Source organism: Corvus moneduloides, chromosome 13 (genome assembly GCF_009650955.1).
Source record: "Corvus moneduloides isolate bCorMon1 chromosome 13, bCorMon1.pri, whole genome shotgun sequence".
NCBI classification, from domain to species: Eukaryota; Metazoa; Chordata; class Aves; order Passeriformes; family Corvidae; genus Corvus; species Corvus moneduloides.
Genome location: NC_045488.1, coordinates 3,861,220 through 3,882,356, shown reverse-complemented (window position 1 = coordinate 3,882,356; position 21,137 = coordinate 3,861,220). Strand labels below are relative to the sequence as shown.

The 21,137-nt window shown below is 40.7% G+C and overlaps 1 protein-coding gene across 6 annotated transcripts in view; it reads right to left on the bottom strand.

The window, feature by feature from the left end:
- Positions 1-442: 442 nt before the first annotated feature.
- Positions 443-21,137, bottom strand: part of ADAMTSL3 (ADAMTS like 3) — a 179,650-nt gene continuing 158,955 nt past the window's right edge. For 5 of the 6 annotated variants that reach the window (XM_032122884.1, XM_032122887.1, XM_032122888.1 and 2 more), the window contains 8 exons: positions 12,748-12,930; positions 10,628-10,747; positions 9,650-9,862; positions 7,191-7,374; positions 4,680-4,884; positions 3,683-3,792; positions 2,910-3,124; positions 443-2,380 (listed from right to left, as the gene is read on the bottom strand). In XM_032122884.1, the coding sequence (XP_031978775.1) occupies positions 2,271-2,380; positions 2,910-3,124; positions 3,683-3,792; positions 4,680-4,884; positions 7,191-7,374; positions 9,650-9,862; positions 10,628-10,747; positions 12,748-12,930 (1,340 nt within the window). In that variant the 3' untranslated portion in view covers positions 443-2,270. Of the gene's footprint in view, positions 2,381-2,909; positions 3,125-3,682; positions 3,793-4,679; positions 4,885-7,190; positions 7,375-9,649; positions 9,863-10,627; positions 10,748-12,747; positions 12,931-21,137 lie in introns of those variants that run through there. The other variant, XM_032122889.1, reaches the window with a different exon arrangement.

Genomic DNA, 21,137 nt, shown 5'->3' with positions numbered 1-21,137 from the left:
TACACATATTGGATATTCTGAAACAACTTTTTCATGAAGCTATTCCCATCACTCACTAAATATAAAGCATGAAGCTGTTCTATCAGATCTAAATGAACTCTTCTTGGTAAGGCCCAGCAAAGAAATGCAATTTTATTCCACCTTTTATGGAATCCTGATTCTAGATTTCAGTGAATCAGAGCTGACGCATTTGGATTTTGGCAAATTACCTTCCCACTTTTTCAGTCAGGTTACTTCTATGTTGTCTCTTAATAGCAGTGCAAAGCAGACTGCAGTGAAGCTGACAATATGACTGATAAACTGTTAAAAATTAAGGACTAATCCGAAGCTTTGAAAAAAGTCCCAGAATTACGGACAAAGTATGTTGAAAAAAATAACAAGGAATGAAAGCACAGTTACTAAGCAAATCATGGTAATAAACAATGTCAGGGTAATCACAGTGTTGAATAATCAAACTATACTTTATTTCAGAAATATCAAAACTACGTTCAAGAGAGCTAAAATCTTCAGTTACTGGAGAAGCAATAAAATAATCTACAGAGGAATGTCATGCCAATTGCAATCACAAACATTTACAGCACTGCTTCTGGATAGCATGCATATTTAACCAAAGTTAACACAACCAAAAAATGCTATGTGTTAACATTTGAAAACTTTAAATATAGAGGGAAAACATGAATAAGAAATTTTGGTAATAAGAAAAAATATATGTCCAAAAATCTTTATTAAACACTGTACAAAAAAAATATTGCACTTTTAAATCAGACAATAAATATCTACAAAAGTATCTTACAAATGTTTAATTTAAAAAACTGCTTAAACAATCAAGACCCATTGCTGATTAAAAAGGTAATGATCAGGAATATCCTCTCCTTGTAGTCAGCCTTGGACATGATAGTCCACCCTAAACATTTTCTATACAGTAGTGCTACCCTAATTCTCAGTGATGCAAACCCTCTGTGCAGGATGCTGCGTCTGAGCTGCCCCCACAGCACTCCCAGCCCTCTGCCTGTCACACAGGTCAGAGATGGAACACAAGAGCCAAGTCAAAGTAAGCATTCAGGCCTCTAATATGAGCAGTAGTTTGGAAACTACAAAAGAAAAAAATCATCTATTTTCTGCCTCTCATGGGGTCCTCTCTGCTTAAAGCCCTAGTCAGACAATCTGCAATATGGAAGATAATTTACCCAGCAATATCATAAGAAGAATTTATCAGCTTGCAAATTACTCAGATGGGTCAATGGTCATCATGAAAAACTCATCTAGATGGAAAAATGCTCAAAATAGATTTCTTGCACTTGTCTATCTTCACAATTAATAATTCTTCCTTGGACATTTTTCCCCTTTAATGGAGAAAAAGAGAATGATTATTCAAGACGAGAAATCTGACAGCCATTTTGACCAATTACTGGCTCCTCATTTGACTTGATGTGCAAGAGAACAGTGCTCACAAATGTTTGTTCACAGCTCTGACAAGGAAGCTTCTGTCTAATTTAATATCACTACAAAAGTATAGTCATGCCAGAACTTCGATTGTTCTTCAGAGACTGGAATCGGAATAGAAACAATAAAAAATGACACCTCATTTATTCAAAAGAGATCTATTGCTGCTTTGAAAATTGTACTAGGATCTATAGTGTCCTACTGCATATACATAAATACAAGCAGTAAAAATTCAATGTACTTCTGTGTATCCATCTGAGAGCTAGTATCTGTAAAGCATACCCTGTGAGATCAACCCTTAAGCTCAAGCTGATAATGAGAATGAAGCTGTTGCCAAAATTTTACAGCTACAAGCCACAGCTTCTATAAATTTAAAAATAGTGTTAAGTATGATGAAAAAAAAAACAAACCAAAACCTGTGAGTCAATAGTTGCTGCATTTCAAAAAAATTTTTGAAGTATTTTTGTGACTCTTCCTCATAAATTAAGGACTATTTGTTGCTTTTAGGTAATGCTTTTTTCACTGATAAAATTATAAAATGATGGCCTGCAAAATTTTACAGATGATATGCCATGATATGATCTTGCTAATCCAGACATGTTTAAAACATTTGAAGTTCCATGGCAAAGAATGAAAAATGAAAGCTCCCAGAAACAATACCTTATCCAGCACATCAAGCCACAATACTGTGTTTTCATTTGCCCCATGTTGCCATTTAACTGTCACAACTAGTGTCTCATTTACAAGGATATATTTCGAGTAAGTTAGTTTAATGAACCTCTCTTCTCATCTCTTCACTGCAGCAACATGAACTTGCCATAGAGGACTTACATTTCTTGACATGATTGACAACATCTTTGTTTGTAGGTGTCTATCAAGCATAACTTTAGTTGCTTTACAAATGTACAGTAGTGAGTTGTATCCTTGCATTCTCCTTCTGAAAAATATATTTAAATATTACAAGGCTTTATAATGAGCAAAAGAGAAAAACCAGAACTTGCCATAGTAATTGTAAACAACAGACAGATTCCTGCTAGCTTTGTAATTGTGTAACTGTGTGCATTTCTGGCAGCAGTGGATTGAAAGCTAAACAAGGTCACGAGTAAGAGGTGTGATCTCACTGCCTTCATTTACTCATTGTCTGTTTCAGAACACTACCGGTCTTGGAGGCATTAACAGCTCGCTCAGAGACTTTTGAGTCACAACTGGCACAGTCATGTAGGGAAGTTTGCAAAAAACTTCCTAAATATCCTGTTTCTAAAAGTGCTTTTGAGGCTTTAGTATCAAACTGGCCTACTTAGAGAAAAGAAACCCCAGGATTACGAAGTGCTCCTCGGAGAGGATAGTTTTACCTTTGATGTACAATCAAATGCTTGCAGAATCAATAGTGTACAACTGTGAGTCACTTTCTAATATAACTGCTACAAACTATTACTATGCTCATATTTAAATAAACATTTACATACTGCCACAGGATGTGACATTGCAGTGTTGCCAGGTCACTGGTCTCTTCCTCCCTTCGCAGAAATGCTCAGCCACGGGTTTGTTGCTCTGCCTGTGTATGCAGGACACTCTCCTGGACTGGAACCCGCTCCCACAGCCCACACTGCAGGGCCTCCAGGGGCCTGTCCGCCAGTACACGTCACACAGCTCTGAGGAACAGTTCCTTCTGACAGGAGGGCTGTGCAGGGAAATAAGCGGAGTTAAATGTTTGCTTTTGTGCTAAATCCTTATTCCTAGAACTACGGAACAAATCAGCCCCCACCCCAGCTCACAGCACAGCCAACTAGACCAGGATCCTCAAGACTGTCTCTGCTTGTATTTTGAATATCTCCAAAGGTGGGGACTCCACAACTTTCTGGGTAACCTGTTCAGTGCTTTTTTAATATTTAAGTTGATTTCCTTTTATTTAATTTTGTGCTCCTCATCATGCCTTCCTGCTCATGAGGAAATGTGAGTTTCTTTAAACCAATTTCTTAACCCTGGAATAGAAAAGGTATTTTATCTTTAGGAAAACTTAGCTGACCCTGAAACACTCCATACTGGATGCTCTGAATTCTTCAGGCATGACCTCTCCCGGGTTCCTGAATTCATCCAGTGTCCACAAAGGGATGACTGTCTCTACCTCCTTTCCTTTGTTTGACACAAAAGAATTTGCCTATTTGTACTGCAGTAACAATCCTGTACCTTAATTTGATCATCTAAAGAATCTAACTTGTAACTTCTTCTAACTATTTACCTCTTTCTTTCATCACAAGAGGAGTTTGGCACGAAAGATCCGTTCCGAAGCTGACATATAAACTGACGGTGCTGTGAACCTGCAGGGTGGCCTACACAGCGACCAGAACACTGAAAATTGAGAGTAAAGGGTGAGGAGAGAGAAAAAGAAACAGCCAAGTTAGTAACAACAGAATTACCCTCCTAGGCAGTTACCCAGCTACACAGCCCAGCCATAATTTTTTGCATTTTGCCTTTTTCTTCAGTCCTGTCACACCTCGATTTGGATAAGACCTACATATTTTTGGTTCTCTCTGTGCAATTTTGCCAAGACACTGAGTTTCCTGCCTGTTCCTAAAGCTAAATCCACTGTCTGCTCTCATTGTGCCACATCCATACTGCTTCAACCTTCTTCCTGTAGCTCCGACCATTACAAACTTGTCTTGCTAAAACCCGTATTGTGAATGCAGCAATAGCAATTATAATTAATTACTTTGCACACTGAACAGTAAATACCGTGTTAATAATTATATAAATCATATCAATATGAACACAAGTTTACTGCATGAAGGAAGAAACAGAAAATATAGGAAAACAGAGTTCTGTGCATTAAACACTGGCAACTGCTGTTGAAGCACATTCATGTATCGATTTTAGGGACTTCACAAGTACAACTACGCAACCTGTGTTCTTATATGACTGCAACAAAAGCAATAAACTAGCTTGGAAAATGAAATACATCATAGTGGCTTAGCTTATAAAACACACTGAAGTTACTACTCTGGTTTCAGGTCGTGTCTTCAACAAACAAAAGTTGCTCAGACAGCATAAAATGAAAAAACCTTACGAAACAGGATTTCTAATTGACTGCTCTGAAAGGTAATTACACACACAAAGCTCCTCCCTTGTGTAAGAGGACAGATGTTCAGCCACAGGACGACAGATGTTCAGCCAGTGGCGCGATGACACTGTCCCACTTTGACAACACAAGGAGATTCCAGACAAATGCTGTAACTTACCTGTGCTTTTGCCTGCGTTGGCCCCCGGGGACAAGAGTGCCCTGTGCAGGGTCTCCTTCCCACAGGCCTGTCCCTGTGTGTGCAGGCCCCTGGCAGCAGGGCCAGCACGCTGCCGTTGGCTTTGACTTGGTGACACCACAGCTGCCGATGGCGAAATCCACCGCCACAAGATGCAGAGCACTCAGACCACGGCCCAGCTACCCACCTGCAGGATGCACAGACAAATTTATAGCCATTACTGCAGCCCTGCTGGTAGCTGGCAGCAATTGTTTGCAAAGAAAACGCAAAAGAACCCATCCTTGCACGTTTTAGATGTGAGAACTGCTAGAATCGGCTTCCTCACTTGAGCAAGGTCTTCTAAACGTGGTTAACTGCTAACAGATCTGTTACCAGAAGCTGTTACTAGGTGAGCCCTATGGACCCTGCTGGATGTGACATTCCAGGAGGAAGGACATTGAACTTCTCCATTGCTTATAAAATGGTTGGTACCAATTTAGTTGGTACCAAAGTGACAGCTGCCGTAACTCATCCAAATTTATTTCATCAAGATCTCACCAGATAACGGCTCAAGCAGAATATGTTATTTGTTGGTTAGAAGTTGCAGATATTTAGTCTGTCTTAGCAGCTAGGAACAATACTGGGGAGGAAGCACATGGTAATACAATCAACTTCACTTGCTCTTTGCATAAATCTAGGCTAGAGATATAAAATGAACTTTATGTGTACCACAACAATGATAACAGGAAAAAAAATCCTATTTTCTTCAGCAATTATTTCATTTTCTTACACTCAAACAGCTTATATCCACCCAAGGAAGATTAATCTTTTACAGTCTGCACCCTTGTGTTTTTCTCCCTTTTAAAGCTCAAGTAATTTTGTAAACATTTGGTGCAGTGCATGCACAGCAAAGCTCAAGTTAAATACATACCCAAGCCCTTGTATTTGCTTGACTGTATCCCTCCACTGTGATGGAGAGAGGTGATTAAACACATGCAAAATGCTCCAAACAATTAGGGGCCCATGCCACTGACTGCATATTTAAGCCTTTATAATTCTATGGATACTTTCTAAAGAGCTGCCTTAAGATGAGAAGGTTGTGCAGAAATCAGTAAGTGGGAAAATGGGAAGGGAAGTTTGGACACTTCGCACTTCTCTCCCAGGTCTGTAATCACAGGGAAGGAGAGAGGTTAGAGGCACCAAGGACCTGACACAGGGTTATTTTCCAGGCATCTGGGATGCTCTTCCTGTATAGAAAGCATGGAATATTTCATGAAAGAAAACCAGTTTATTTGTTAGCACTCACGTATGGCTAAAGACAGAGTTAATTGCATTTGTATACATACAATTGCCTCCCATTGGCAATTACATAAAGCCAAATTTAAAGCAGAACAAATCAAAGCATTTAAAAAGACAATTCAGTTCCCATTCCCTTTAGCCATATGAAATAACTGATTTGTTTATGTTGTGAACACTCCAGGGCCAGTGATAATCAGATTATTCAGTCATGCCCTGCAATCCACTGAAAGGCATGACCTTGCTCAGAGGAGCCCCAGGACCCCTTGTACCCTCCTGACATCTGTTCCAAATGGCTGGAGCTTAAGAGGGAAACCTGCAACCAAAGCTGTGTTTCAAACTATTCGTTTGATTTCAGTATTTTTCTACTGGCAAAATGTTTGCTTTCTCTGGGCTGGCTGGAGTTCAGTCTCACAATTTAAGATGATCTGGGTTTTGGCTGCTAATAATGAAGTATAAACAACTTCTCCTGATGCATATCTGTTGCTATGTTTTCTGCATTCAGAACAGAATTTAGAACATACTGGCAAGATACACTCTCGCAATGTCAGCTAAGGTCTTAACACTTCCCTGTCAACATTTTCCAGTGAGGGACAACTCCAAAGTGTGTGCACCCCTCACAGACTTTTGCTGATAGTGATGACCAATTCTTTAAAGCAACAAAAAGCACCTGTTTTGAGGATCCTATGGGTTTTCCCGCTGAACACCTGGAGAAACACCCTGTTGAGCTGGAATGCTCAGTGCAACTCAAGTAGCCTAGAAGTATGGTTTTGGCCTTCAGAATCAGATGCTGTGATATACTTGTCTGTGATGTGAATACCTTCAGCCCCATGACCCCTATTGAATCAGTGAGAAAATTGGCTGGGGAGGACATGCCAGGAGCACTGTGGTGAGGGGCATTAGACGTAAATGAGGCATTCCACAGAAAACACCTTCCTCAGAGCTCTGCTGGCACAAAGGAGAGCAGGTGAACACAGAGTTACTTTGGCCACTCTAAACACAACAAGCTTTCCCTCTAGGGCGGCACAGATTCCACAAAACTGCGCATCCCAGTGTCTCAGAGAGATCTCCAGTTCAGCTTTTGAGGTGTGGTGTGGTAGCAGCAAGACCTGCTGCAGCAGCGTGGAGACACGCATAAACACAGAAACAATTTCAGGAGGTGGCGAGTGCATTTTAATACACAAAGAGCACATGGAAACAGAGCAGAAGGGAGTTTACCTGGCAGGGCAGTCCTCTGTGTTGCAGGGCTGGTAAATAATCACTGGCTTTTGCAGCTCTCTGCACTGTGACTCATTTACTTTCTGTTTCTCTGCGTTCAGGCACTGCAGGCTCCTGGAGCGGGTTCCTGAATGCCCACAGGTAGCAGAGCAGGGACTCCACTCAGCATATTCCCAGGTGAAATCTAAGAAATACAATTGCAAGCAGTGTGAGAGAGGCACTGTACATTGTAACTGTGTCACATTTTGATTGATTTGGCAGCACTCTCTGCAGGCTGGATAGATACCACATCCTCTGTAGAAAAGCAAATATTTCAGCACTGTGAAAAGGGACCATGAGCCAAAGTAGAATTTAGTTCTACTCAGCTTCCCCTCAAGTTCAGCCCTTACCCATGAAGCTCTCTAGAAGGCAAATGAGATCAGCACATGAAGGGCAGAACCTGGCTCACAGTAGGAACTGATGAGCCTCCTTTAAAACTTTCATAACGTTTTTATACAATAAGCATTAAAAAGAGGAAATTGTAAATCAGGCTCTCTAGGTTTCCTGCTGTTCCACAGCAAGTTTGTCCTGAAGAAAACTCATCTTACTCCAGACACCTCACGTAATTTCAGGATTTAAGAAAATCCTGTCCTAAACTACAGAGAAGTATTTAATGTAAAAATAATTTGCCACTGAGGCACCTGGCAAGATGAAAAAGGAATTTGTTTTAAAGAGCGTTTTATATTAAAAACCGATCACCTCTAACAATTACTACCTTTATATTTAGTCAAAATTCCACACTTACCCCTTCCTCCACAATTTTTTTTTGTCACTTGCTAAAAGATGAAGTACTATGCAATGTTGACAGATTTTTATGTGATCACAGAAGGAGTCAGGTTTTTCTATAATAACCAAGAATAATTGATAGCTACCAGCTGTGTCCACAGGCTCACTCTTGCAGCACATAATGAATTCTTTAACTTATTGTTTTTCAATGTTTCCTTATTACTTCTGGATTTCTTAAAATAATACAAAAGGGCCTTTTTCAAAGTAGAAATAGTTAAATTTACTGACTGCAGCTATGATGGAGAGACTGTATTGTTTGTTTAACTAGGATGACACTGCTCAGAAGTGCCCTTGAAATGCCTACTGTGCAAAAACCACCAAGGGAGGTTTCACAGCCTCACAAATGCATGGGTATGGCACTGATGAAACATTTACATAAGTGTCAATCAGAGTTACAGCTCAGAGGTAGGAAATGGAATCTCCTCAAAATACTGCCCAACCTGACTGGAGAGGGGATTGGGCAACCAAAAGGCAGTCCAGCTGAAGACTGTAGGTGGACAGTTCAATAAGTGGCAGAAATTCTAACTGTAAGGAGATCTAAATTAGGATCTAAGTCTGGACCTAGTTTTTGAAAAATTCTATTAGGATATTTTCTGATTTACATTTGATTTTAAAAATAAATGTTTTGATCATGGATATGTCTCAGTAAGATTCCTTTGCAAATGTAACTTCCCCCATAACCCCAGGCGTTCCAGAACCATCCTCACCCATGAACAGTCACTGAGAACACCCTCACACACAGCACAGGGGATCTGATCCTACTGCTTGTGTCCCTTGACCATCAGTCATAAGCCAAATCAAACTGCTAGGTGAAGAGATAAAACAGACAGAAAAGCTTACAGTGTCAGCAGATGCTTGGTTTAAATCTGAGTTCCTACTTATAATTGGGTTTTTAAAAAGAGAACATAATTATTTTCTAAACACTTAAAATGTTTAAAACTTGATAAAATGTTTGCGGATACAGCTGATTGTCCTGCTGGTGCATATGTAGGGTTCTTTTCAAATTCATTACTTTGGAAATTCAGTTGCACATTTCATAACCTACTGATAGAAATGTGGTTTTCTGCAAGTGCATTACACTAGGGAACTTTACAAGACATTTTTGAGAATTTCACGTGGAAATCTATGAGTGTGCAGTGTGCTCTAGCACATTGATGTGATTAAGGGTGTCTGCAGTAAGATCACTGCCATATTAATTGTAATGATGCTGGAATAAGACAATTACATTAAAATTATTTTTATTATAATGAAGATATTTCCAAAGATGACCTCAAACTCAGTTTTTTTCAGTTTGGTGGGCTATCATGGAGAAGTTTGTTGAAGGGCAAGTTGGTAAAACCTGTCTGATTTAAAACTGTTTAAGCAGAAAAACACATTCTCTCAGCTTCTCAGATACACAGGCAAGCAATCAGAACCCCCACATGAAATTTGGATAGACATTAATTGCCATATCCAACTCTGAGTATGGACATTGTCTATTGACTTAAATAAGACCATTCCCACATGTAAAGCCAAACATATATTTCTGAATTACTTTCAACACAGAAAAGCAGGTTAGTTATCAGGAAAAGTCTTTACAGAGTGAAAGAAGATATTTTAAAATTCAAGAATTTGTCATATAATTTTCAACAAACCTTCCTTCTTGACATTTACCCAAACTGACATTAGTTTTGCACTAGCTGAAGTCCGACATTGGAATTGTCCAGCAAATTGACCAGAGTTGGTGTTCACCTCTAGGATACGACCCCCAACCAGTGTTTGGTATTCCAAGGTCTTAAGTTCCTCAATTGGGCTATCTCCAAAGAGCCACTGGACTGTATTTCTGTGACTGGGCAGCACCGGGCAACCTAAAAATCAACAGCATTTTAGCAGGTTTTTCTCAACACACTGAAATGTTTGTGAACAAGTATGTGTGAGTGTGTGATTCTACATGAAGGACATTACCATTCTAAATAAAAACAAGAATATGCATAAATTCACTGAAGTCCAAGCTGTGGCCCAAAATCCTGACAGCCCCTTGAGGGGTATGAGCTCTATAAGCTCATGTGCACTTACCACACTTCTTCATAATTTGCCTTTCAGTAAGTTCTATATGGACAAGGTGGAACGGGGCAGCAATGATTTAAATGGAATGAAGATTTCATCCCAGACTCTACAATACCCAGAAAGGTCTGTAATTAAAGAATTTCTCTCTGTTTGGGAAAGGAGTCACAAACACATCAGATGAAATTGCTGCGTTTTCACTCCACAGGCATGGGCAGGGATGGAAGCAAAGGCATTCATTTAGATGGGAAAAAAGAACAAACATTCTAGGGCCCAGCTGAATCCCTTCCATTTTTCAAGTGAAGCTCAAAGAGTGATTAGTGGCTTTAGTGTCAGAGTGAGTCACCTCACAACAGTTTAAGGGAAGGTGTTTTTCGAAAAGCTGAAAAAAAATATGATTGTCTTAATCTAAGGCTTCCTCCCTGGTAACAGAGCTGACCCAGAGTTAAGAAATCCAGGGGGTCACCAAACCTGGACTCTTGGGAATTGCATTCACTTTTTCCATGGGCCCTCCTACATTAAAAAAAAAAAAAAAAAAGATTCATGAAAAAGCAGAGAAGGCAACACACCTATTCTTAGGGGATCTCCAGGTACCACACTGACATTTGTACCAATCACAGATGCCATCAGGACACGCTTTCTTCTGCTTCCCTTCAATACTTGAGTGTTATTCTCTGTAAGTCTTTGTTCTGCAACACAATGCATAAGATCTCTTCTTAGCAAGAGTTAAATCAGGATGCCAAAAACAATTTCATATCAAAATATCCAGCATGCCAGTTATGAAGCAGAAGGATAGTAGCAGTTTGGAGTTCTTTAGGATCAACTTCATTTACGCAATTAAACTAACAAATAAACCGCAGGTATATGTACAGGGAAACAGAAATTATTTATGTTTATGCAGGTTTCTAAATTAATCAAATTTATTGAATTTATTAGAAAAACAGGCCTGTAACACTTAGTGTGAAAACAAGATTTACAGGATGTATTTCCTGTTTCTCATGACAGTGTTATTTATTAGTTCATTGCATACAAAAATTTTAAGAAAAATAACTCTCTCAGTGGAATCCAGCCAATTCCTCTGTTCCATTAGATGGAATTATGACAAAGTGTTACAATAGAAAAAAGAAGAACATCTTTTAAAATCTCATTATGCATAGAGATAGCATAATGAATGCAGAGTCAAATGCCCATCACTATAGCAACTCCTCCTTTTTATCATATGCTGGCAGAATAACTGCCAAAAATGTGGGCAATCTGTCAGTAACACACAATTCTTACCACTTAGTCAACATTTCTGTTTTAATGAATGTACATAACATCTATGACTCTCCCTCCACAAGGGTTTAAATCTTTTACTATATTCTAACTTCTCTGGTTCATTTTACATCGGCTCAACGTTTCTCCTCAGTGTGCAGTTTCTGTACAAAGCCTCCTGCCTGTCTGCAAACACCAGGACAAAAAAGTCTCCCCAAAACCACAGTGAGGCCAGCTCCACAGACCAAGGACTGGTTGCCTTGTCAGCCCTCAGGAAGTTTTATTGGAAAGGCTGCCCAGACTTTGTGCTACCGCTGGACTGCCCCTGGTCAGGCAGCAAGTGCTGTAGCCAAGCCAAAAAACTGATGGGATGTTTCAGACAACACTGAGCCAGTGCAATCTGCAAGTCCTGACAGCAGAAGTCCTCCCATTTCACTGCATTCTTGCACAGCCAAAAACTTGCGGAATTTGGCCCTCTCCTATCCACTCCAGATTTATTTAAACTTATGTCACATGACCAGGAATAGAAACAAAATTTAGACTCTTGTGAGCAATCTTCCAGTCACGTCATTATAATAATATTCCTCTCTGGAACATCTGAAGTTTTGATGTACTCCAGGAAAACTGAAACCAGGAAGGCAGCTTCAGTCTACACTCATGCTCACACAGAGACTCCCGTTATGTCCTTGGAATGTCCTCCTCGGCCAACAGGCCCAAACATCCCCAACCTGCCCTGGGTGTGTGCCCAAGAAAGGGATCTTTGTGGCAGGACTGGTCATGGGGAGCTGGGCTGCACTTTGCACAGCAAACTGGTGAGACAGCTCATCTCTAGAGCCGAATGATCCATTGACTGAGGTGATGTGCAAGGCATGATTGTATTTACAGAATTACATTATTACCCTACTTGCAATAGAGGTATTTATGTGGAGTTTTTTCTTTATATTTTCTATTCTGAATGTTAGCAGGTCATAATCAGAATTTTTTCTTTTCCAATTCCCTACATTTTATTGGCCTCTATAGTTAAGAAAAACAAACACCAAACCCCCAAACCAGCCTTTGCCTTCATTTTCCTGCATTTCCCTGCAGATTTTCTGAATACTCACACCTGCCCTGTGTCTCTAGTTAGAAGCACTGGGCACACAGTAACATGACAGTGGATTTAGTTCCTAATGTGTCAGCTGGTTTTAGGGTGATTATTTGTTGCCTGGAAGCAAGAAGATGGAACAACCTTGAAGTCACAAGTCAAACCATCTGTACACAGATCCACATTACAGGAAACACAAAACAGAGAACGGATCCCAGGGTGTCAGATGCAATCAAAAATTCCAATTTTCTAATAAAGTGTTAAATATCCCTCCAACTATTTTATTGTTAAACTTTGATTATAAAGTGGCTGACTGTTGTTATCAGTAAGGAATTCCCACTTAGCACTTACCAGTTATGTGGAGAACAGATGCAGCCTCAGCTTTTCCGAGAGCATTAGCTGCTCTGCAAGTGTATGTTCCTGCATCTCCATAGGAAACATTCCTCAGAAATAAAGAGCCATTCAAAACCAAGAAAGAATTGATCTGTAAAACGTCTTTCTTCTTCAACCATGTTACGTTTGGTTTGGGGACACCTTTAAAATGAAAATAATTAAAACATTTCTTGTGGGAGAGAAGCCATAGGGTTTATATTGCTAACTGCTACTGTAGCATCCAAGAATCCTGAGTTCCTTTCTCATTTCACAAAGAGTGAAAACCAAAGCTACAACATTGCAGTAAAACAAGCAGTTTTTACACTCACAAGAAAACCTTTCAGTTGTGAGCCCTATTAATAATTCAGCATCCCACTAAGAATAAAGGTTAAAGGTTAAGTACTGCAAGCCCAGCTCAAAGGCAGCTTTACAGACTGCTACCAGTCCTACAAAAGCAATGTGCTCACATGTCTCACTGCTGAAAGACGTGAGACCACTAAGCCCAGTCAGGACCAGTCGATGGAAAGATCTGCACAGTACCTCTTCATTCAACCTGCCTCCCACAAGGAAGGAAGGACAGAAGGGAGGAAGGAAGATCAATTTTTTTATTAAAAAAAAAAAATTTGGGCAACAATATTTCTCTTGAAGAAAAAAGAATAGATTAGAAAATACATGTTGCAAATTTATGCCAAAATACTTGTGACAACTTCTCCAAGTTGCAGATGTGATCTGCAACTTGTAATGACAGAGCGTGAAGGGAAGGGAACAGAAAGTTCCCTTTCATTATTAATAATGAAAAGAGGGGCTCTCTTGTTAAGCAATCTCAGTTACTGTGGTACAGAAGCCAAAGGTCTATCATCATTCCTGCTATAGTGCTTGAACTCTGAGAGCCTCAGCGCTTGCAGATAGCTTGTCATTTTAAATTTTAATCAAGAAATTATTTTGAACACATATTTTTAATGAAATTATATTTCCACTGGCACACTACCAGTGGGAAGACTTCTACTGTTTTATTTTCCTCAAACACTTGCCTTTAAAAAGGTATTTTGCAAACTAGCAAATCAGACACCTCGTTGCTTGTGCTCTGGTTGAGCTGCTGCAGCAGAAATGCCCTTTCCAAGTTCCAGAATCCTGGAGAAGTCACTGGGTAAGTTGGCATATGTGGCACAGTGAGCAGCCACAGACGTGCACAAAGGTGCAGGGATGGGACAAGTCAGAGATGAAAAAAATCTTTCACCTGAACCCTTTTTCTTGCTAGATAAACAAGTCAGTGCTCACTGACCCAACCAGGTTCTGCCACAGAAGCCAATCCGAATGTGGGACATTTGGAAGCTCCAGCCATACTGAACTCAGTCTAATTCAGTCTCCTCTCCTCACAGATCATTGTGCAGGATTACTTTACAGATGATGTCTTCATGATGTGGAATGGCCTTTAGGAACAACTTCAACATTTCAATCACTGGCTTAGCACTTCCAATGCACACCTCAAGTTTTTCCTTTGCTGTAATAGGAACCAGACATCGTTTTTGGAACCTGCTATTTCACTGAAGGAAAAAGCTCCCCCCGCCATTTTGTCTAGAAAAGCAGTGGAGAGAAACTCTCTGCATAATCACAGATTTTATTCTAGACAATTTAGCAGCTGTTCTGTGCTTTTAAACTCATGTAGAATTGTGTTTCACTGAATAAAGCTGCACAAAACAAGATCTGCAGAGTGCACAGGGGTCCAAAAACCAGGTTGTTTTTCGAGTTTCTAGAAGAAGCTTTATGCCACTTCAAAGAATCCTTCTGGAATTAGGATGAGGTCTTGTTTTAAGGGTCTTTTTTCCATTTTACCCAGATTTTTGGCTAAAGTGTATCATTCTCAGACATATTTTTCCTTTACAGTGTACTTTCCACAGCCATTCAGGCATATATACTTACTCTGCAGATGGGCTGAGGAGGTGGTGTGAGGACCTGAGCCATTCACTCTAAGGCCTAGAGGTTTGCAGCCAGACTACCCTCACTGGCACCAAAACCCAGTAGGCCACTTAGAGCCAAAAAGAAGCCAGAAGCAGCACAGCTGAGATGAGACTGAAGTAAAAAGGTTTAAACTCCAATTCCACAAAACACAAAACCGTTTGGAATGGTTCAAATTTAAACTTTTAACCTGAGCCCCTATCAAACATCAGCCCAGTATCACCTCATGATAGTCCTCCCTCTGCTCTCATGACAGCATTTAGAGATGGAGCTCATTCCCAGGATCTAACTAAAGTCAAATATTTTTCTTCCAAACGGTTTATATCCTAGGGCTATCCCAGAAAAATTGCCCTGTCTCTACTCTTCTACGTGTGTCTCATTCAGAGACATGTAGAGCCTTTTAAAATGTGAACTGGAGTTCAGTTTGCAGAAGACATCTGCAGAATAGCTTTGCCACTCATTTTAAGTTCAAAACTGGGTATCTGTCACACCTTAAACTCAGGTTATAGCAAATGATTCCTCTTTCTTTCTCCAAAGAGCTGTATTTGTTTCTCTTTAGGGGAAACAAGTGAGTAATACCACACACACAAGTAAATCAGACCATTACTCAAGTGAATAATGCGAGCCCACAAACATAAATTGTAGGTCTGAGGAGAAGTGCAGACAGAGCCCTGCATGACAGACCAGCAGCCAGTCCAGCTGTCATGCACCAGGAATCCACCCAAGCCATCTTAGGGGTGCTGGCACTTACAGATAAAGAGTGTGTGAGGGGGGAATCCATGGAAAACAATCAGTTAAATACATCACATCAAAAACACCACCAATGCTCTACACACAGGCACCACACAGTGCTGCTCTCCAGCAGCTGGTGTTACATGGATACCCTCAGGGTGCACCCATGAAGGTGATCTTTGAGCTGGAAACAGCAGTGGGAATAATCACAACACTCCTGCACTCTGTTTTACCCCAAACTATCGAGAAGCAGGATTTTTATCTAGGAGTTAATAATTGTTATGTGAACTGTGTGCTGAGCCCCTCTGAGCTGGCCCCTTCACGACCATTTTGAGGACCCTTCAAGACTTTGCATTTCTTGGTTCCATTCCTTTCCCCAGCCTTTGTATTTCATGGAAACCAATTCACTGTCTGAGAGTGAGACTGGGCAATATCAGACTATCTGCTTAAGAGCAACTGGTGTTTGTAATCAAGCTCCTGCTCTGACATTTTCATAGGCTTTTGGTTAGGTTGCCCTTAAGAGCACTAAGGCAAATGCTCAGACTGAGTCCTAGGCTAAGGAAAAAAGCAAGATTGATTTAGAGAAGAGTTCAGGGACCTATTACAGGTGGGAGTAGGGCATGAAGGGAGAAGGACTCTGCACGCTCTGCAGTCAGGACACAGCTCTGTGCTAGAACTCAGGAGCTTCTAACCCTGCCTTTCAGGGGGACCCAAAACTGGAGGGCAAAAATGTGATATGAAGCTATCATATCTCCTAACAAACACCCTAGAAAGAGATTAAAGAAATAAAGCTGGAGAAAAAGACATGCCTATAGTCCAGCTCCTTCACATTCTCAGGCAAAGCAGCACATGCATTTCAAGCTCTTCTGGACAGCTGCACTTTATCTGTATGTTCATATGGCCAGTGAAAAATCCTTTTCTGCTGGATGTCTCACGAGAGACAGAGTTCTTGTTTATATTTTCATTTCTGGAATTCCTATCAGTAGAAATTCTTACTGTTAGAGGACACTTGGAAAAACTAGTTTTAGGTGTGCATTGGCCTTTTTGCTTAACAGTACCTTGCATAAAACTCCATCTCATAACCCCTCACAACCCCAGCAAGCAGTCAGCATTAGCACATTTCAGGTGCCAAAGCTTCCATCGTGCAGATTTTCAGTGCTTCAGAAATTAGACTCCATATTTACTGCTCCCAAGATAAGATTTCCCTTCCCTATGGTATGCAGCACTGCACACTGAGCTGAGTCTCATCTAGGAGCTCTTGGGAGAGAGCAGGCAAAGTACACAATTCCCACATTCCTCTTATGACAAGGCTCTTGCAGTTGCACCAATTTTCCTACACAGAAACTGCAGGACAGAGCTCAAGCATACCACCAAAATCAAGAAAAAGCTCTTTTTTTTTTCCCTAGGCAAGTAGTTAAGGCCTAAAACCTCTGTTTTACCCTTTAGAACTCATGTAAATAAAAACCTAAGAATTTTAAGTAGCTTTCTTATCCAAGTAGAAATGAAACTAAGCAAAAATAAGCCAAAGCCAAGTTGTTGCTTTGTTGTTTTATTTTTCTTCCCTTAGAGGAGCTGAAATTACTCTTAAGCTTTGGGACATATTTGTAGGACTTCATGGAGGATTTTGTCCTGTGCACAAGGTTGAATTTTACTGCAGATGCTTGACTCTCACTTACTTAAAGGTTGATTTACACAGGGACTTTAAATGGACAAAAAAAACCTCCCCTCTCTCTACAAGAGCCTTTTTTCATTACAGAATTGTAGCAAGAAAACTTTCAAGCTGAATAATTCCTGGTTTGATCCCCAGACAGCACGAAAAGGGGAAGGAGGAAGTGGGAAGAGATGGCCTGTAGCCACCTTTGTTTCCTTCCTACCCCATCTCCACACAGATGCAGCTGAGGATGAGCCCAAAGGTACCAACTCCCCCAAACTGCCAAAGGTTCAGAATCCCCGAGTGCAGTAAAGATCCCAGGGATTCAAATGGGAGACCTATCACTGGGTCCAGACAGCAGCAGAATCAGACAATTATATCCTACAGCTCCAAGTCAGGAAATCACTTAGGCATGAGACTAAATCCATCCCTATCAGGGAATGCAATTAAACACATACTTAAAATTCAGGATGGCTGTAATTGTCCTTCATGAACAAAGATGCATTCCTGAACTCAGGCCGCCTTAGTCTTAGAAAAACCTTGAAAATGCAAATCTTACTCTTGCAACGGATCTAAATCCTCTTAAAAAGTTCTCCTATAGACCTAAGTGGCTATAAAACTTTAAAATTAGTTTAATCTATTTTTCTGACCTCAAACACAGGTTATTTTCCACTAGCACTAGAGCAGCTCTACAATACTCAATGTTCCATGAAAAAAGTCATTTTCCACCATGAGTGGCCCTGGGACAGCAAATGTTATGGAAAAAAACTCTAGCTCCGGATGGGACTGCAAAACACGTGTTTAAAAAAAAGAGAAAAAAAGGAATCTGCACTATAGGGTGCCCTTAAAATATTCAGTGTTCAAAAACAAATTTCCTCCAACCTTGAAAGCCCTGTGAAATATTACACACCATAAAAACCTTGGCCTACTAACTACTTGCTCTAAAACACTGGATATGTCTTCAGAAATTTTTCCCCCAGCTATGTAGAATCTCATAAAGTATTCTGAATTTCCCATTCATGAGCAAGGCAGAACTGTGCTGGCACAAAGCACATTTTGCTGCACTTCACTAAAAGTTTACCTTATTTCAGAGGCTGAATTTTCATGTCAACTTTCAGAGGAAACAATTCTGGGTCAACTGTATATACACAATGAATGTCATCTAATTACAGTTTACCCTACACCCACTAACACCTCCAGTGCACTGAGCATAACCTGCAAAGCAATTGCTTCCACTGGTGCACCTTCCTATTTTCTCCAGCAGAATTCTCAAACTGCCTTTATATTCACCTGAATTATGCTTGGGCAATCAACTCCTCGTGAACCCTAAAAAGCCTAAACCGGCTGCTACTGAAATTACCCGTCCTAATCTCGCCAGCTTCACCAGGAGTAGCAGCCCTGACGAGAGCACCAGCGTGAGACATTTTGGCACTCGGTGGGATCCCCCACCTGCCCTCTGGCACTGCCCCTTCCCCTCACAATCTTTCAAAGCTTTACCTCTCCTGCTTCCTGCCAGCCATGCAGCAGCCCCTCTTCCTAGGTGGTAGCAGCATCTGGCAGGATTTAGGTGTTCTTACCAACATCTGGCGACCTCCTTAGAGGGGTTCCCAAAGCAAGACCCCTTCCCACCCCACTCTTGCTACGGCTCTGTCGGATTCTGTTCAGCTCTCTGGCTGTCAAAGAGAACTTAATCTTTTTTCCAGCTGCAGAAGTTTAAGGCTAATATTTTTCAAAATCAGGCATTTAAAATAAGGCAACTGTATTTAGCAACTAATGACTGCAAGGCTGAATTCTGCAGCCGACCCCCAACAAAGGCTCGGTTGGTGTGTGTTAGGGCACTTCCACAATTCAGCACTGTTAGCAGAGACTGGTTTGCCCAGCTGGTGTAATTACACTTTCACTGTACTCAGTAATGGTGCTGCAGCACGTAGGACCCAGACATGTATCACCATAAAGTAGATACATACACACGGACCTGGAAAATAGAATTTTATCAGAAATTAAAGCACTATCCAAGAATTGCTCTATCATTAGTTAGACCTGAAGTCCACTTAACTCTGCACTTTGTGTCCAATTATGGGCACCTGGAGATGTGGAGGCAGAGTACAAAAGTGATGGCACTTATGGAACAACCCTTCCTCAATACACCTTCCTACCTTCCAGGACCAGAAGCAGCCTTTAGATCATGCCTGCTTCCTCCACTGCTGTTTCCTCTACCTCTTCTAGCTCTTACCAATTTTGACATGAGATGAGCAAGTTGCAAACAGGATTCACCACAGCTTTAAAGAATGGCCAATTTGTATTTTTTATTATTTTGTCTATTCCTCTGCCATTAGTTTTGGTCTGGACAACACCCAAAACTCACCAGCAAGGGGCAACAACGGCTGGTGTTGCGTGGAACTGAGCACCATGACTGCACAGACCTTTCTCTGAGTGGCAGTCCTTCAGGGACAGCCACATGCCTTTGTCTGACTTTAAGGCTATTTGTCCTATATTTATTCTGCAAATACCAACTTGGAACACCCTTTGAGCTCACCTAGCTTTTAAATGTTACTTGTGTGCTCCTGCTGCGACTCTTCCCAGGGAGTTTTAGATACATTAGCCTTTACAAATCTTCATTCTTCACAGTTTTAGTCAACTGTCGAGAACTTTTATAAAAATGCTGAGCATCACAAATCCCAGAGCAGCCTTTGGGGCACCCTACTCTCTCTTTACTGTGAATTTAAACACTTGTTCCTCTCAGTCATTCATGCAGGTGCTAACCAGTGAGGTAACCTCTTCCTTTACTTAATTAGAATTCGTTAAACTTTGCCTGGGCAACTTCTCAACAGCTTTTTGCAAACTGAAGTAAGAAGTATTTGAAGTTTTGCCTTCCTCTAACACAATCCATCTTAATCCTTCCTGAATCAGGAATTTAAAGGAAATTTCTTTTCAAATTAGCAAAGCTGTAAGGAAAAAAAATCAGTGCTGTAAACAATTTCAATTTATGGATTTCCTCCCCGTCCCCTAGGCTCCATCTACATCAGAAAGGAGTAGAGGGCTTCAGAATTATGTTTTTTACAGAGACATAGTAGGTAGCAAGGTCCCAGAAGACACCCAATGTGCGTTTGGATGAGGGTTGCTTTGGACTACGTGGTCACTCTTGCCTGGAGCCCCGGACAGACTGCTCTTCAGTATTGGCAAAGTATCAGGTACAGTCCCCAGGCACACCCTTCAGCTTAGCTGTATCCAAAGGGACTCAGTTTTCAGGTTCTCAGACTGTTACAAGACACAAAGCAAAGCACAATTAAGCTTTCGAACATCTTTCAGTCCTTTCTGCTTAAGCCTGATCCAAGCAAAAACTCCAATGAAGATGCACTCACTGTAAAAAGCATAAGAGCAGAAGATTTTCCTTCTGTTATGCTAATTATAAATACTGTCATTCCTTCCTCATAAAATAAATCTGTACTTACTCCTTTAAACTTTTGAAATCTATTACTAATATCCTTTAGAACACAGCAGAGCCAAAATCCTACGTATTAAACTTCTATATTTCTTCACTGCTGTCTTCTAAAGGGGTTAAGCATAGAAGACAAAGAACAGCATCACAGTTACATTTAGAATACTGTGGGTAAATGAAGCAACAGATGGAAAATCAAAATCTTGATTTTTCTGGACCTGTTTCAAGTTCCAGCACTGACAGCAAGTACTTGGTCCACCTTTGTGAAACTTCTGTGCAAAAAGATACAGCAGGCTTTGTGTCTTTCTCACAATTTTTTATCTGTATGTTATTATTAGAGAGCCAAAATGTATTCATAGGAATGCAGAATTTGGATGAAGGTGCAGATTCTACTTCCCAAGGCCTGCGTGCCAAGATACTTCAGAGCTGCAAAGAGGAGTGTAAACAACCTCAGCTCAGTGTGAGTCACTTCCCTGCTCTCACCAGCAAGGGGCAGACAACGCACATTTTATTCGTATTCCCACTTTTCCCTCTATTTTACCTTAAGAACTATCGAAGTTTTTACAATAAATGGAGTCTGACAGTTTTAGT